Source organism: Nomascus leucogenys, chromosome 22a (genome assembly GCF_006542625.1).
Source record: "Nomascus leucogenys isolate Asia chromosome 22a, Asia_NLE_v1, whole genome shotgun sequence".
In the NCBI taxonomy this organism is placed as follows: domain Eukaryota; kingdom Metazoa; phylum Chordata; class Mammalia; order Primates; family Hylobatidae; genus Nomascus; species Nomascus leucogenys.
In genome coordinates, this window is record NC_044402.1 from 142,170,076 (window position 1) to 142,184,471 (window position 14,396).

A 14,396-nucleotide genomic window follows, 5' to 3' on the forward strand; every position below is an offset into this window, starting at 1 on the left:
AGTGACTGGGAGAGGGAGCTCTCTGGTGTCTCTTTTTTACGGATGCCTGTCCTGTCGGATCAGGACCCCACCCTTGTGACTGACTTTAACCTTAATTACTTCTTCAGAAGTCTCATCTCCAAATACAGCCATATTGGGTGTATGAATTCCGCATATGAATTCTGGGGGACACAAACATAACAGGAGCTGATGGGTCTCAAGATGTTGCCTTGAGGAGTGCATTAACAGAACCTGGGAAGAGCTTGGTCATCACGAGGTACAGTCGGCCTCTCACCCACCATCCAGGTGAAAACCAATCCACAGACCGGAGTCCCTGCTGGAAGAGGAGACTGAGATGCTGGGGGAAGGGCCCCACAACGTCGAAACCAGCACATGCCATCTCGCTGGAAGAGGAGGCTGAGATGCTGGGGGAAGGGCCCCACAACGTCGAAACCAGCACATGCCATCTCGCTGGAAGAGGAGGCTGAGATGCTGGGGGAAGGGCCCCACAACGTCGAAACCAGCACATGCCATCTCGCTGGAAGAGGAGGCTGAGATGCTGGGGGAAGGGCCCCACAACGTCGAAACCAGCACATGCCATCTCGCTGGAAGAGGAGGCTGAGATGCTGGGGGAAGGGCCCCACAATGCTGAAACCGGCACATGCCGTATTTTCCTCCAAGCATTCTCCGAGGGTACATGTGGGCTTTGCTAGGGTGACTGTGGCCCTGGGAAAAAGAAAAATCAGTTGTTATTATTTTTTGAGACAGTTTTTTTTTTTTTTTTTTTGAGACAGACTCTCGCTCTGTCGCCAGGCTGGAGTGCAGTGGCATGATCTCAGCTCACCACACCCTCTGCCTCCCAGGTTCAAGCCATTCTCTTCCCTCAGTCTCCCAAGTAGCTGGGATTATAGGCGCCGACCACCATGCCCAGCTAATTTTTGTATTGTTGGTAGAGACAGGGTTTCACCATGTTGGCCAGGTTGGTGTAGGGACCAGCCCCACAGGGTCGGTGGGTCCCTCCCCATGTGTGGAGACGAGAGAGTGTAGAAATAAAGACACGAGACAAAGAAATAAAAGGCAGCTGGGCCCAGGGGACCACTACCACCAAGTCGCAGAGACTGGTAGGGGCCCCGAATGCCAAGCTGCACTGATATTTATTGGATACAAGACAAAGGGGCAGGATAAGGAGAGTGAGCCATCTCCAATGATAGGTAAGGCCACGTGGGTCACGTGTCCACTGGACGGGGGCCCTTCCCTGCCTGGCAGCCAAGGTAGAGAGAGAGGAGACAGAGAGACAGCTTACGCCATTATTTCTGCTTATTAGAGACTTTCAGTACTTTCACTAATTTTGCTACTGCTATCTAGAAGGCAGAGCCAGGTGTACAGGATGGAACATGAAGGCGGATTAGGAGCGTGACCACTGAAGCACAGCATCACAGGGAGACGGTTAGGCCTCCGGATAACTGTGGGAAAGCCTGACTGGTGTCAGACCCTCCACAAGAGGTGGAGGAGCACAGTCTTCTCTAAACTCCCCCGGGGAAAAGGAGACTCCCTTTCCCGGTCTGCTAAGTAGCGGGTGTTGTTCCTTGACACTTAACACTGGCTGCCGCTAGCCCACGTTCCACTTGGCAACAGGCATCTTCCCAGACGCTGGCGTTACTGCTAGACCAAGGAGCCCTCTGGTGGCCCTGTCTGGGCATAACAGAAGGCTCACACTCTTGTCTTCTGGTCACACCTCACTATGTCCCCTCAGCTCCTATCTCTGTATGGCCTGGTTTTTCCTAGGTTATGATTATAGAGCGAGGATGATAATAATATTGGAATAAAGAGCAATTGCTACCAACTAATGATTAATGATATTCATATATAATCATATCTAAGATCTATATCTGGTATAACTATTCTTGTTTTAATATTTTATTATCCTGGAATGGCTCGTGTCCTCGGTCTCTTGCCTCGGCGCCTGGGTGGCTTGCCACCCACAGTTGGTCTTGAACTCCTGACCTCAGGTGATCCACCTGCCTCAGCCTCCCAAAGTGCTGGGATTACGGGCATGAGCCACCGTGCCTGCCAGAAAAATCAGTTATTTTAGGGGATGGTATGGGTGGTAATCTTTATGGGTTCTGAATCATTCCTAATCCCAGGGGTCCAAGATGCCACTGGCCTGCTAGTCAAAGGTACGGCGTTTGGAGGTCAGGTGGTAAGGGGGTCCACAAACCTCATCTGTGGTCGTCTTTCCAGTTCCTGAATGTGTAATTGAAACTGTTACACTTGACAATGGGCAAACTCCCACACTTATCTGCAGATCAAGGGCCAGCCAGGTAGGAAGGGCCAGGTGGACGTCTCCTTTCCAGGGTTGTAGTTGAAAGGCAAAATGCATTGCTGACTTGGAAGAGTCTTGCATGGGTGATTCACCTGGGAAGAAGGTGAGTGGCCCCTGGGGATGTGGTTAAGGAGGACAGGAATGACTCCATGCAACTGCTGCTCCAGAGCCTCATCACCAGGATACATCCAGCTCGCCGATTTTCTGTGTGACTACCAGGACCCATCTGCTGTCACGGGCGTAGCCTCCACCTCCTGCACAGCTCCGAAGTCCTGCCTCGGGCCGAGTGTGGGTTCCTGCTCTCTGCCCTCATCTGCTCAGAGATCTGCATCGTCTGCACCCCCTAGGGTTCTATGGAATTGGGTGAGCTGAAGTAACAAGTGCTTTGGGAGGCCGAGGCGGGCGGATCGCTTGAGTCCAGGAGTTCGAGACCAGCCTGGGCAGAACATGAGACCCCCCCCCATCTCTACCAAATTACAACAACAACAAAAAATTAGCCGGGCGTGGTGGCGCACGCCCGTAGTCCCAGCTACTTTGGTGGCTGAGGTGGGAGGATGGTTTGAGCTCGGGAGGCAGAGGTTGCAGTGAGCTGAGATCACCCCCGGAACTCCAGCCTGGGCAACAGAGCTAGACCCTGTCTCAAAAAACCACAAAACAAGTGCTGGCGATGCCTCAGGCAGGGGAGCCCAGGCCGGGAGGCTCCTCGGGACAGCAGTTACTGCGTCAGGGGGGCAGGAGCTCCCCAGGTGTGCAAAGGGTTTGAGGGCACGGAGGGCTGAACAGGCAGAAGGGGACACGGAGGCAAGAAAACACCTGCAGGAGGCAGCTGCCCCCTAAGCTAAGGCTGGGGACCCAGGAGGGGTGGTCCATGCAGGAGCTGGGGGAGGCCGCTGGGGAAAGGGGCGCCCCCGGGTTCGGCCTCGGAGGAGCGGGCCGGCCCCCAGGTCCCTCGGCCAAGCCCCCGTCCCGGGCCTCGTTCTGAAGAACGCTCCAGTTGCTGCTTGGGCGTCTTGGGCTGCGCTCAGCCTAGTCCCTTCTCTACCTGGAGGGATGCGCCCGACAGCCGGGGCGCCGGAGGCCCTCAGGGAACGCAGGACGAGGGAGTGGCCGTCGACCCTCCGGTGCCAGTCGGGGCGGGGCTTGGACGGCGGGGCGGGGACGGTAGGCGCGCGGGGCGGGGCTTGGACGGCGGGGCGGGGACTGTAGGCACGCGGGGCGGGGCCTGGAGGTCGGGCGGGGACTGTAGACGCGCGGGGCGGGGCTTCGGCCGCGGGGCGGAGCCGTTAATGCGCAGGCGCGGCGTCTCCACGCCCACTCCGGCTCGGCGGCTCTGGGCCTGCCGCGGACGCTGCGGGTTGGAGCCCGGGACGTGGTCGTGGGTGCGTGCGCGCGACCGCGCGGAGCGCTGGGCTGGGGGTCCCGGGCTGCGGTTCAGCCGCGGGGCGGGGTGGCGGGGCGCGATCTCGGGCGCCGTCAGCCAGTCGGTGCCTGTGGGGGGAGGGGGACGGCGCTGCAGCTCGTCACGTGACCGCGTGCAACACGCGCGCGTCCGCGGGGTCCCGTCGGGGACGAGCGTGGCGGATCGGGGTCCTTGGCAAGGTCCCGGCGAGGCCGCCCCGAGCCTGCGCGTCGCTAGGTCCAGGCCGGCTGCGTGGGGCTTCGCGCGCTCGCGGGGTTGCGGCCCGCGCTGGGGGAGGGCCCGGGTGCTCGGAGCCTTCGCTGCCCTCCTGCCCCCTCCCTGCTTCTGCAAGCGTGTTTCAATTTGTACAACGTGCATAAAACGTGAAATTCCCCTTGGCCACTTCCAGGCGCGCAGCCAGCGGCTCCCGGCCCTTCGCCTCCGGGCCCCGAGTACCACGCCCCCCCCCCCAAGGAGGAGCCCGAGGTCTCCGTCCCGGCGGCGATGCTGCCCCGTCGGCCTCTGGCGTGGCCCGCGTGGCTGTTGCGGGGTGTCCCGGGAGCCGCGGGTTCTTGGGGTCGGCCGGTTGGCCCCCTGGCCCGCAGGGGCTGCTGCTCCGCCCCCGGGACCCCCGAGGTGCCGCTGACCCGGGAGCGCTACCCCGTGCGGCGCTTGCCGTTCTCCACGGTGTCTAAGCAGGACCTGGCCGCCTTTGAGCGCATCGTGCCCGGCGGGGTCGTCACGGACCCGGAGGCGCTGCAGGCTCCCAACGTGGACTGGCTGCGGACGCTGCGAGGTGGGTGAGGCTTGGGAAGCTGCGGCGGGGCCGCGTCCCTGCTCCCCTGCGCCTTCCCGTGGAGGCTTCAAAGCGGGCTGAGAACAAGCTGGGTGGGGGTGCCAGCCTTGCGACGAGAGGGGCGTGGGCACCGCCACAGGCTGCTGGAATAAATGACCACGAACGAGTCGCTTAGAACAACCCAAGTTTTGTTGTTGTTTTGTTTTTTTCTTTTTTTTTGAGACGGAGTCTCACTCTGTCGCCAGGCCGGAGTGCAGTGGCGCGATGTCGGCTCACTGCAACCTCTGCCCCCAGGGTTCAAGCGATTTGCCTGCCTCAGCCTCCCTAGTAGCTGCGACTACAGGCGCCCGCCACCATGTCCCGCTAATTTTTGTATTTTTAGTAGAGACAGGGTGTCACCATGTTGGCCAGGATGGTCTCGATCTGTTGACCTCGTGATCCGTCCGCCTCGGCCTCCCAAATTGCCGGGATTACAGGCGTGAGCCACTCCGCCCTGCCAACAACCCAAGTTTGCCTGGCGCAGTGGCTCTGCCTGTAATCTCGGCTGCCCTGGAGGTTGAAGCCAGAAGTTTAAGACCAGCCTGGGCAGCATAGCCAGAACCCCCGCCCCCCTCACCTCTAAAAATAAAAATAAATAAATAAAATTAGCCGGCCCAGGATTAAAAAAACAAAAAGTAAAAAAGTTACTCCAGCCCAGGAGTTCAAGAGTGGACTGTGATCTCACCACTGCCTTCCAGCCTGGGCAACAGAGCGAGACTACATCTCTAAAACAAAACAGAATTCCCTCCCCACCAAACCCCACAAGTTTATTCTCTAAGCTCTGGAGGCCAAAAGTGTGAAATAGGGTATCACAGGGCTGCGCTCCCTCCACTGCCTCCAAAGCCTCCAGAGGAGGCTCCTTCCTGCCTCTTCTAGCTCTAGCTCCTGGTGGCCCCAGGTACCAAATTACTCCAGTCTCTGCCTCTGTTTTTCATACAGGTTTCTCTTCTCTGTGACTCTTCTCCAGTTACATAAAGACACTTCTCATTGGATTGAGGGCCCACCCTAATCCAGGATGATTGCATCTCAGTACTGTCAACTTAATTACATCTGCAAAGACCGTTTTTCCTTTTTTTTTTTTTTTTTTTTGAGTTGAAGTCTCCCTCTTGTTGCCCAAGCTGGAGTGCAATGGTGCGATCTTGGCTCACTGCAACCTTCCCCTCCTGGGTGCAAGCAATTCTGCTTTAGCCTCCCAAGTAACTGGGATTACAGGTGCCCGCCACCATGCCTGGCTAATTTTTATATTTTTAGTAGAGACAGAGTTTCACCATGTTGACCAGGCTGGTCTCGAACTCCTGACCAGGTGATCAGGTGATCCACTCACACTGGCCTCCCAAAGTGCTGAGATGACAGGCATGAGCCACTGCACTTAGCTGGACCGTTTTTTCTTTTTGTTTTTTTGAGATGGACTCTTGCTCTGTCGCCCAGGCTGGAGTGCAATGGCGTGATCTCGGCTTACTGCAAGCTCTGCCTCCTGGCTTCACGCCATTCTCCTGCCTCCGCCTCCCGAGTAGCTGGGACTACAGGCGCCCACCACCTCGCCCGGCTAATTGTTTTTGTATGTTTAGTAGAGACAGGGTTTCACCGTGTTAGCCAGAGTGGTCTCAATCTTCTGACCTTGTGATCCACCTGCCTCGGCCTCCCAAAGTGCTGGGATTACAGGCGTGAGCCACCGTGCCCAGCAGCCCCATTTTTTCAAATAAGGTCCCATTCGCAGGTCTTGGGGCATTGGGAAGCGGACGTATCTTTTTGGAGCCCATTAGGTAAGATGCAGGGCTCCTGGCCAGCCATGCCTGCTCCTCTCCTCCCACTGCACTCCTGCCCACTGGCATACAAGTCTGTGCACGAATGAAGGACTTCTCAGCCTCTGGGGCTGGCACTTCCTTTTGGTAACAGTGCCCAGTTTTCTCTTATTTTATTTATTTATTTTTTTGAGACGGAGTCTTGCCCTGTCACTCAGGGTGGAGTGCAGTGGCACCATCTCCCCTTACTGCAACCTCCACCTCCTGGGGTCAAGCGATTTTCCTGTCTCAGCCTCCTGAGTAGCTGGGACTACAGCTGGGTTACACACCTGTAACCCAGTTCTGTGGGAGATCGCTTGAGCCCAGGAGTTCAAGACCAGCCTGGGCAACGTGGAGAAACTCTATCTCTACAAAAAATTAAAAATTAGCCAGGTGTGGTGGCATGTGTCTGTGGTCCCAGCTACTTGGGAGGCTGAGGTAGGAGGACAGCTTGAGCCTGGGAGGTTGAGGCTGCGGTAACTATGATAGTGCCACTGCTCTCTAGCCTGGGTGACAGAAAAAGAAAATGATTTCTGAGATAACCTACGTGCTTACACAACTTGAAAAAATCCACATGGTGTTTTTGCTAAAATAGTAAAGCGAGGTAGAAGAGAATTGGTTGACTCTTAATTTACAACAAAATGATGTATTTAAACCTGTAGCACTGGCACCAGGTCCTGGGGCTAAATGTAGGGTGTGCTGTCATTGGGAAGACCTGGAATTGTTTTTATATTTTTTGTTGGCCCTTGTAGAAGATTGAAATTATTAAGAACACTCAGAAGGTTTCCAGACCGTGTAATCTGGGAGTGCAGTGTATGTTAAAACAGTTCAGAAAGTTAGCAAGTTGAACTGGGGTCTAGGCTAAGCTAATGCAAGCAGCTCTTTATCCGCAGAAAGCCTGGGAGTCACTGGAAATCGCTGGACCAATGGTCACTGTGTAGGAGCTGTCTTGAGTGGAAGGGCCCCCACCCTCACCCTGCCCCCTAAGTAAGGGCCCCTCTGGGGCGATCTCAAGCTGCTGCCTCGAGCGCCCACCATGGCCCAGGGCCTGTGGGCTCACGAATGTTGTCCCCGGAGGCAGGTGAGGATGGACGCCCACCCTGGGCTTGGCTAAGTCGGGCCCCAGTCCTGGCTCAGCACTGCTGTCTGGGTGGCCCTAGGCAGATGACCCTCAGTGCATGCCCTACAAAATGGGACTTGGAGTCACTGCCTCAGGAATGCCGTGTGGGTAAGTGGGGCAGGAACCTAGCATGAGCTCTGAGCACAAGGCTTGGGTTCCCGTGCTCCCAGTCTGCTTGGAGGCCAGCACCCTGGGCTATGCCGCTGCTGCCCTAGTGGGCAAGGGGGCCCCCCTGGGGCTTGCAGGAGCAGGGAGGGAGCTGTAACTGAGATTGAGGGGTGACCATATTCTTCCTCTCCTCTGCCTTGCCTGAGCCTGACTGGGCAAGAACTGGCTGTCCCCCTGGGTCCCCTCTCTCTGGTCAGCACCTTTCTGGGAATCCGTGGCCATGGACACCCTGTCCTGCTGCAGGGCCGCCCCTCGGTGTCTGTGTGCGCCTGTGGGAGGGCGCCTTCCTCTGCGTCCTGCTGCCCTGAGTTTGGTGAGGGCAAGGCCGAATTTCACTCATCTTTGAGTCCACAGGTTTGGTCCTGAATGTCTGCTCAGTAGGTGTTTGCTGATGTGAGGCTTAGTTGTGGAATTTTAGATGAATTATCCCTTCATGTGGCTTGCTTTTGGAGAGAGAGAGCTTGTCTAGACTTTTGAAAACTCATTAAGCATCATATTAAAAAATCTAGGCCATTGCTCAGGATGGATGCTGCAGATGTTTAGTGAGCACGCCTGCACTGGCGGGAAGGTGGGAGCTTCGCGGTGTGAAAACAGGCTGGGCCCTTGCGTCACCTCTGGCGGCTCTGCCCCCACGGCCCCCTCTCTGTTTGTGGGGCTCCCATCGTTAACACTGGACAACTGGGAGGGAGCCCTCCTTTTCATCTTTCCCGTTAGAAGGTAAACATCACAGGAGTGGGAAATTCTGTCCTCATTCTGTGTCTGGAACGCGGCCTGGCCTGCATTCTTGGGGTGTACTCATGTTTGTGTTGAGAACCCTGCCACAGGCGCGTCACAAGTGTGCCCGAGTCGAAAGCTTTGCCATGAGTCCTGGGGCCCCTGAGCCCACTCGGGGACAGGGACACCGTGAGCTCAGGTGCCAGAGTTCCCTCAGGTGCTGTGCTGAAGTGTCGGGCCGAGGCCCAGGGGCCCAGCAGGCCCCTCTGCAAAAATTGCTCATTTGATGAAAGAGAGATAAGTGGCTTTCCAATCAGAAAAGTTAGGTGGACACCACAGCCTGGTTCTCAGAGCTCCATGAAGAGGTGACAGGCACCTGTGACTGTACCTGCTGCCTCTCTGCAGCCCCCATCACCTGGGAAAGTCGTCTCAAGGAAACCCAAAGGCAGAAAGATGCCTGCTCACTTGGGGGCAGCAGTGGTTAGCAACACCGGCCAACTAGCTTAGACGGCTCTTGCTGGTCACATCCAGGCATTCAGCAAATAAGGCAGCCAAGACTTATAGTCCAGTAAATAAAATGAGAAGCCGAGAGCCCACATCACTGTGAATAAGCAGCTACATAAACACGTCAGTGGGAGCGAGGGGAATGCCCTCCCTCGTGGCAGGGTCAGCTAAGAGGCTGGGCGCGGCGACTCATGCTTGTAACCCCAGCCCTTAGGGAGGCTGAGGTGGGTGGATTGCTTGAGGCCATGAGTTCAAGACCAGCCTGGGGAACATGGCGAAACCCTGTTTCTACTAAAAATATCAAAATTAGCCCGGCATGGTGGCAGGCACCTGTAGTCCCAGCTGCTTGGGAGGCTGAAGCGGGAGGATCTCTTGAGCCCAGGAGGTTGAGGCTGCAGTGAGTTGTGATTGTGTCACTGTACTCCAGCCTGGGTGACAGAGTGAGACCCTGCCTCAAAAGAAAAGGAAATGTAGGTGGACGGATGGATTTAGGAAAATCACCATTTGGCAACCACCCTAGTAACTGATTTGGTCTAGGATAATCAAAGATGTCAATGGGTGAAGCTGGAGGAGCAGCAGGTTGTCCATGTGGTCTCAAGCGTCTCCTTGGGAGGTGCACACACATCACAAAAGGAAGTGTGGTGGCGTGGCAGGAGGGAAGCCTGCAGACACCCTGTTACCATGGGACCGAGCCGACCTCACCACAAGTGGGTGGGCAACCTCGGAGCTGCCAGTGCCTGGCCTGTGGGAGTCTCCTCCATGGGCCCAGCCTCACCCACCTCTGCACACTGCCCAGTGCCTGGCCCGCCACCTCCCACGTGGGACCTAGTTTTGGTTTTTTTGAGATGGGTTCTCGCTCTGTCACCCAGGCTGGAGTGCAGTGTTGTGATCATAGCTCACTGCAGCCTCCACCTCCTGGGCTCAGATGATTCTCCCTCCTCAGCTTCCCAAATAAGATCACTCTCTGGGGGCTGGGCAAGGTGGCTCATGCCTGTAATCCCAACACTTTGGGAGGCTGCGGCGGGCGGATCACGAGGTCAGGAGTTCGAGACCAGCCTGGCCGACATGGTGAAACCCTCTCTCTACTAAAAATACAAAAATTAGCCAGGAGTGGTGGTGGGTGCCTATAATCCCAGCTACTCGGGAGGCTGAGGCAGGAGAATCGCTTGAACCTGGGAGGGAGAGGTTGCAATGAGTCAGGATCGTGGCACTTCAGCCTGGGCAACAGAGTGAGTCTGTCTCCAAAAAAAAAAAAAAAAAGCTCGCTCTCTGGGGCAAGCGACCACTGGCCTCATCTGCAGCTCCCCCCACGCTGTCTCACAGGGTCTCCTTCCTGTCACAGGCTGTAGCAAGGTGCTGCTGAGGCCACGGACGTCGGAGGAGGTGTCCCACATCCTCAGGTGAGGTGGTGGCGCCCGGCTCCCTGAGCCGTTCTATGTTGCCTGTGGGTCATTACCTTATGGAGCCTGCGGGCAGCTGGGGTGATGTGGTGCGAAGCCAGCCGATGACATCTTGGTTTGTGTGTCAGTGTTCTGTGGTTTTTCGGTGCTGTCTCAATGCATCTGTGTTGTGTAACCATTTCCCCCCATTTGGCAATGCCCATACCCATTTCTTGGCACCGTCTGTAACAGCAAAGCCCCTCCCCCATGAACACACCACAGGGCGGCGCTGGTCTCCAGGTTTCCATGATTGTAGACAGTGCTTTAGACCATCCTCAGCAGGTGCTTTGGGGCAATGTGCACTTCCTCTGTTAAACTCCATCCCTGGGGCTTGCTGCCTCCAGGGTTGATTTCATGTATGTGGGCAGATTCCTCTCCCCAGGGCATGGAACTTTGGTTTCTCCAAACCCCTACCCACTGGGTGTGCTCAAGGCTTTGGGGCTTTGCAGAGGTGCAGACTGGTTGGGAGGGAGGTATCCTTGGGCACACATCTGGGGGATGATGGGCCAAGGGTCGGGAGATGCAGGCGGAGGGTGGAAGGGAGTGGGGGCAGTGCGGTCAAGGAGCCCTGAGCTGGACCCTCTGTGAGCACGGTGTGAATGGGATGGATGGGAGCCGGGCGTGTAGGACGTTCTGTCCTTTGAGGGAAGCCTTGTAGGACATTAGAATCGGGGCCTCCACTTCCGTCCCCCTGTGCACAGCTTTCGGATTGGCAGATGCGTGGGGTGGGGAGGAGTCCCCGCTGAGGCTGCAGGCAGGGCAAGGTAATCAGGGTTTGGGGTCAGGCACTGGTCCTGCAGCATGTCCTTGGGGATGGTGGCGTGGGGGTGGGGACAGAGCCCCGATGTCCCTCCTGTCCTCATCCCAGGCACTGCCATGAGAGGAACCTGGCCGTGAACCCACAGGGGGGCAACACAGGCATGGTAGGTGGCAGCGTGCCCGTCTTTGACGAGATCATCCTCTCCACTGCCCGCATGAACCGGGTCCTCAGCTTCCACAGCGTGTCTGGTAAGCCTGTGCCGCCCGTCGGGGCCCAGGAATCCCCCTGGTGCTGGTGGAGTTCTTCCTTGCCAGCGTCTGCGACTGTGGGGTGCTTGGGTGGGTGTGGCGCTGGGGAAAGAACCAGCGTCTGTAGTCTGGCCGCCTGGCCCCACCTCGCCTGGCCCCTCCAGACGTGCCTGCTGGTGAGGGCTTGTCACTCTGGTCCCTTCCGACTCCATCCTGCTCTGGAGGTGTGTGAGGTGCAGAGAGTGGCAGGTGTGAGGGGATCCTGACCCAGGGCGTCAGGGCGTGGCAGGCGTGAGTGGATCCTGACCCAGGGCGTGGCAGGCGTGAGCGGATCCTGACCCAGGGCGTCAGGGCGTGGCAGGCGTGAGCGGATCCTGACCCAGGGCGTCAGGGCGTGGCAGGCGTGAGGGGATCCTGACCCAGGGCGTCAGGGCGTGGCAGGCGTGAGCGGATCCTGACCCAGGGCGTCAGGGCGTGGCAGGCGTGAGCGGATCCTGACCCAGGGCGTCAGGGCGTGGCAGGCGTGAGTGGATCCTGACCCAGGGCGTCAGGGCGTGGCAGGCGTGAGTGGATCCTGACCCAGGGCGTGGCAGGCGTGAGTGGATCCTGACCCAGGGCGTCAGGGCGTGGCAGGCGTGAGTGGATCCTGACCCAGGGCGTGGCAGGCGTGAGGGGATCCTGACCCAGGGCGTGGCAGGCGTGAGTGGATCCTGACCCAGGGTGTCAGGGCGTGGCAGGCGTGAGTGGATCCTGACCCAGGGTGTCAGGGCATGGCAGGCGTGAGCGGATCCTGACCCAGGGTGTCAGGGCGTGGCAGGCGTGAGTGGATCCTCTCCCCACAAGGCCGGGCTCCAGGCCCCGGTCACTCTGTGGTCGGGCGCCTGCATTGTAGGGTGTTGAGCAGCATCCCTGGCCTCCGCCTACAAGGTGCCCGTGGCGCCCCCAACCCAGAACGTCTCCAGACATTGTCCCACGTGCCCAGGGGCAGGATCAGCCCCAGCTGAGAATCTTCCCTCTTCTACTCCTTTCCACGAGCGTGTGTGGGGGTGGGAAGTTTTTTCCTCTCTTTTCATGTCACCCATTTTTCTTCTGTGTCACTATAATCATAAAGGTCCCGTTAGGCCCGGACGTTTTCGTCCTTGGGCCAGCGATGTGGGGGCGCCTCTTCTCCTCGGCCCTGGCGCTGAGGCTGATGTTCCTTCTGGGTGGCTTGCCTGTGCAGGACGGGGGGTGGGACCCACCAGCCCGGGGGCCCACTGGGAGCCGAGTGCTGCGGCAGCCTGGTCACTCTCTGCAGGAATTCTGGTTTGCCAGGCGGGCTGCGTCCTGGAGGAGCTGAGCCGGTACGTGGAGGAACGGGACTTCATCATGCCGCTGGACTTAGGAGCCAAGGGCAGCTGCCACATCGGGGGAAACGTGGCAACCAACGCCGGAGGCCTGCGGTTTCTTCGCTACGGCTCACTGCACGGGACTGTCCTGGGCCTGGAAGTGGTGAGCTGGGGCAGCCGCTTGGTGCAGAGGTCGCCACGGGGTGTCCTCTCACGGCTCTCGTGGGCCCACATGGTGACGCAGGTGCATGGGGCCCCTCAAGGACATGCAGGCTACATACACCCCCATCCTGAGGGAGGCCTGGCCTGCCTTGTCCTCCCACGAGAGGGTGATTTTGTGTCCACTGCCTCGGGGCCACACAGAGAGGATGCAGTTACAGGGGACACCGCCCCGGCAGTGGCGGGCTTCTGGGAGCCGGGTGTGAAGGAAAGCTCATCCAGGGTCAGCTTTGTGACCTTCTGCCGCCCACTGTTCCTCCAGGGCCCCTCTGTTTACCTGCACCCTCGCCAACCGAGTGTCACAGGCAGAGCTGTCTGTCCTGTTTACCCAAGTGGACAGAGCAAACACGAAACCATGCTTTGCTGCCATCCAGTAAATTGTGACGCTCCAGTAGCTTTTTTTTCTGGCCAGCCACTGATTATCTTTATTGTAAATTACTTGTTTGCACTCACGAGCTGTATGAGCCTCCCACTGACAGTCCCAGCACACAGGACTCGGAGAGGCCCGCAGCTCGGGGGCTTTGATGCCTTATGGCTGGTGGGTCCGGAGGTGGCTGGGTCCTGGGCTGGGCTCACTGGGCTCATGCCCCACTTCCAGGCAGCCTCCCCACTGCCCCCGACCCCGGGCATGCCCCCCGGGCAGTGAGGTGCTGTGTGTGGAGGGGTGTCACTCGTACGGGAGGAAAGTCCGTCCTTCAGCCTCTTGGCATGACCTCAGGCTGTTGCAGAAGTGACACCTGGCCCCGGAGGTGACTGACGTCTTGTCAGGAGGCTGGCAGGTGGGTGAACGTGCTTCTCTTCGCCCCCAGGTGCTGGCCGACGGCACCGTCCTGGACTGCCTGACCTCCCTGAGGAAGGACAACACGGGTTATGACCTGAAGCAGCTGTTCATTGGGTCGGAGGGCACTTTGGGGGTCATCACCGCGGTGTCCATCTTGTGTCCACCCAAGCCCAGGGCTGTGAACGTGGCTTTCCTCGGTGGGTTTTCTCGATTGGTGCCTTGAGATGGGTGGTTGGGCTCGAGCGTCTGCTCTGATGGTGCTGCTGTGGGTGTGAGGAAGGGGACGGAGGGACCCACCCAGGACAGTCGGCTCCCGTGTCTCCTGACATCTCTGCTTCCAAAGGAATCAGGAATCCAGGACCTGGCCTTCCTGGTGGTCACGGGTAAAGGTGTGGAGTGAGGCCTCTCTCTGTCTCTGGTCAGAGGACACTTCATTTCATAACAAAACCGAGGCTTGTGTTGCCTCCTTCACCCCATCGTGTCGGTTAAGTAGCTTGTGGCGTAAGATTGAGGGGCATGCCGTCATTTGGCATCAGTTCAGGACACCACTCTTAGTTACAGCGGGGATAAAGAATTCTCTCCTGCATGGGGGGCTTCCCCAGTCAGCTCAGATTGGGGGTCTCCGCAGACCTGCCTGCTGCCCCGTCTCCACAGGCCTGCTTCCCTCACAGCCACTTCTTTAGTTCTCCCGGGACCTGCCTTCGGCTCCTTTCTTGCTCCATTTGAATCGGGCGGGTTTATCCAGCATTTCCTCCTCAGGAGTTCAGAAGTCGCACAGCCCAGCAGTCTTCGCGCAGG

General features: G+C 58.1%; 1 protein-coding gene across 1 annotated transcript in view; it reads left to right on the top strand.

Annotated features, from left to right (window-relative positions):
* Positions 1-3,570: 3,570 nt before the first annotated feature.
* LOC100598101 (D-2-hydroxyglutarate dehydrogenase, mitochondrial) overlaps positions 3,571-14,396 on the top strand; it is a 32,826-nt gene continuing 22,000 nt past the window's right edge. The window contains exons 1-6 of the mRNA XM_030802377.1: positions 3,571-3,681; positions 4,111-4,497; positions 10,166-10,223; positions 11,131-11,270; positions 12,568-12,761; positions 13,627-13,795. Coding sequence (XP_030658237.1) covers positions 4,206-4,497; positions 10,166-10,223; positions 11,131-11,270; positions 12,568-12,761; positions 13,627-13,795 — 853 coding nt within the window. The 5' untranslated portion in view covers positions 3,571-3,681; positions 4,111-4,205. The remainder of the gene's footprint in view (positions 3,682-4,110; positions 4,498-10,165; positions 10,224-11,130; positions 11,271-12,567; positions 12,762-13,626; positions 13,796-14,396) is intronic.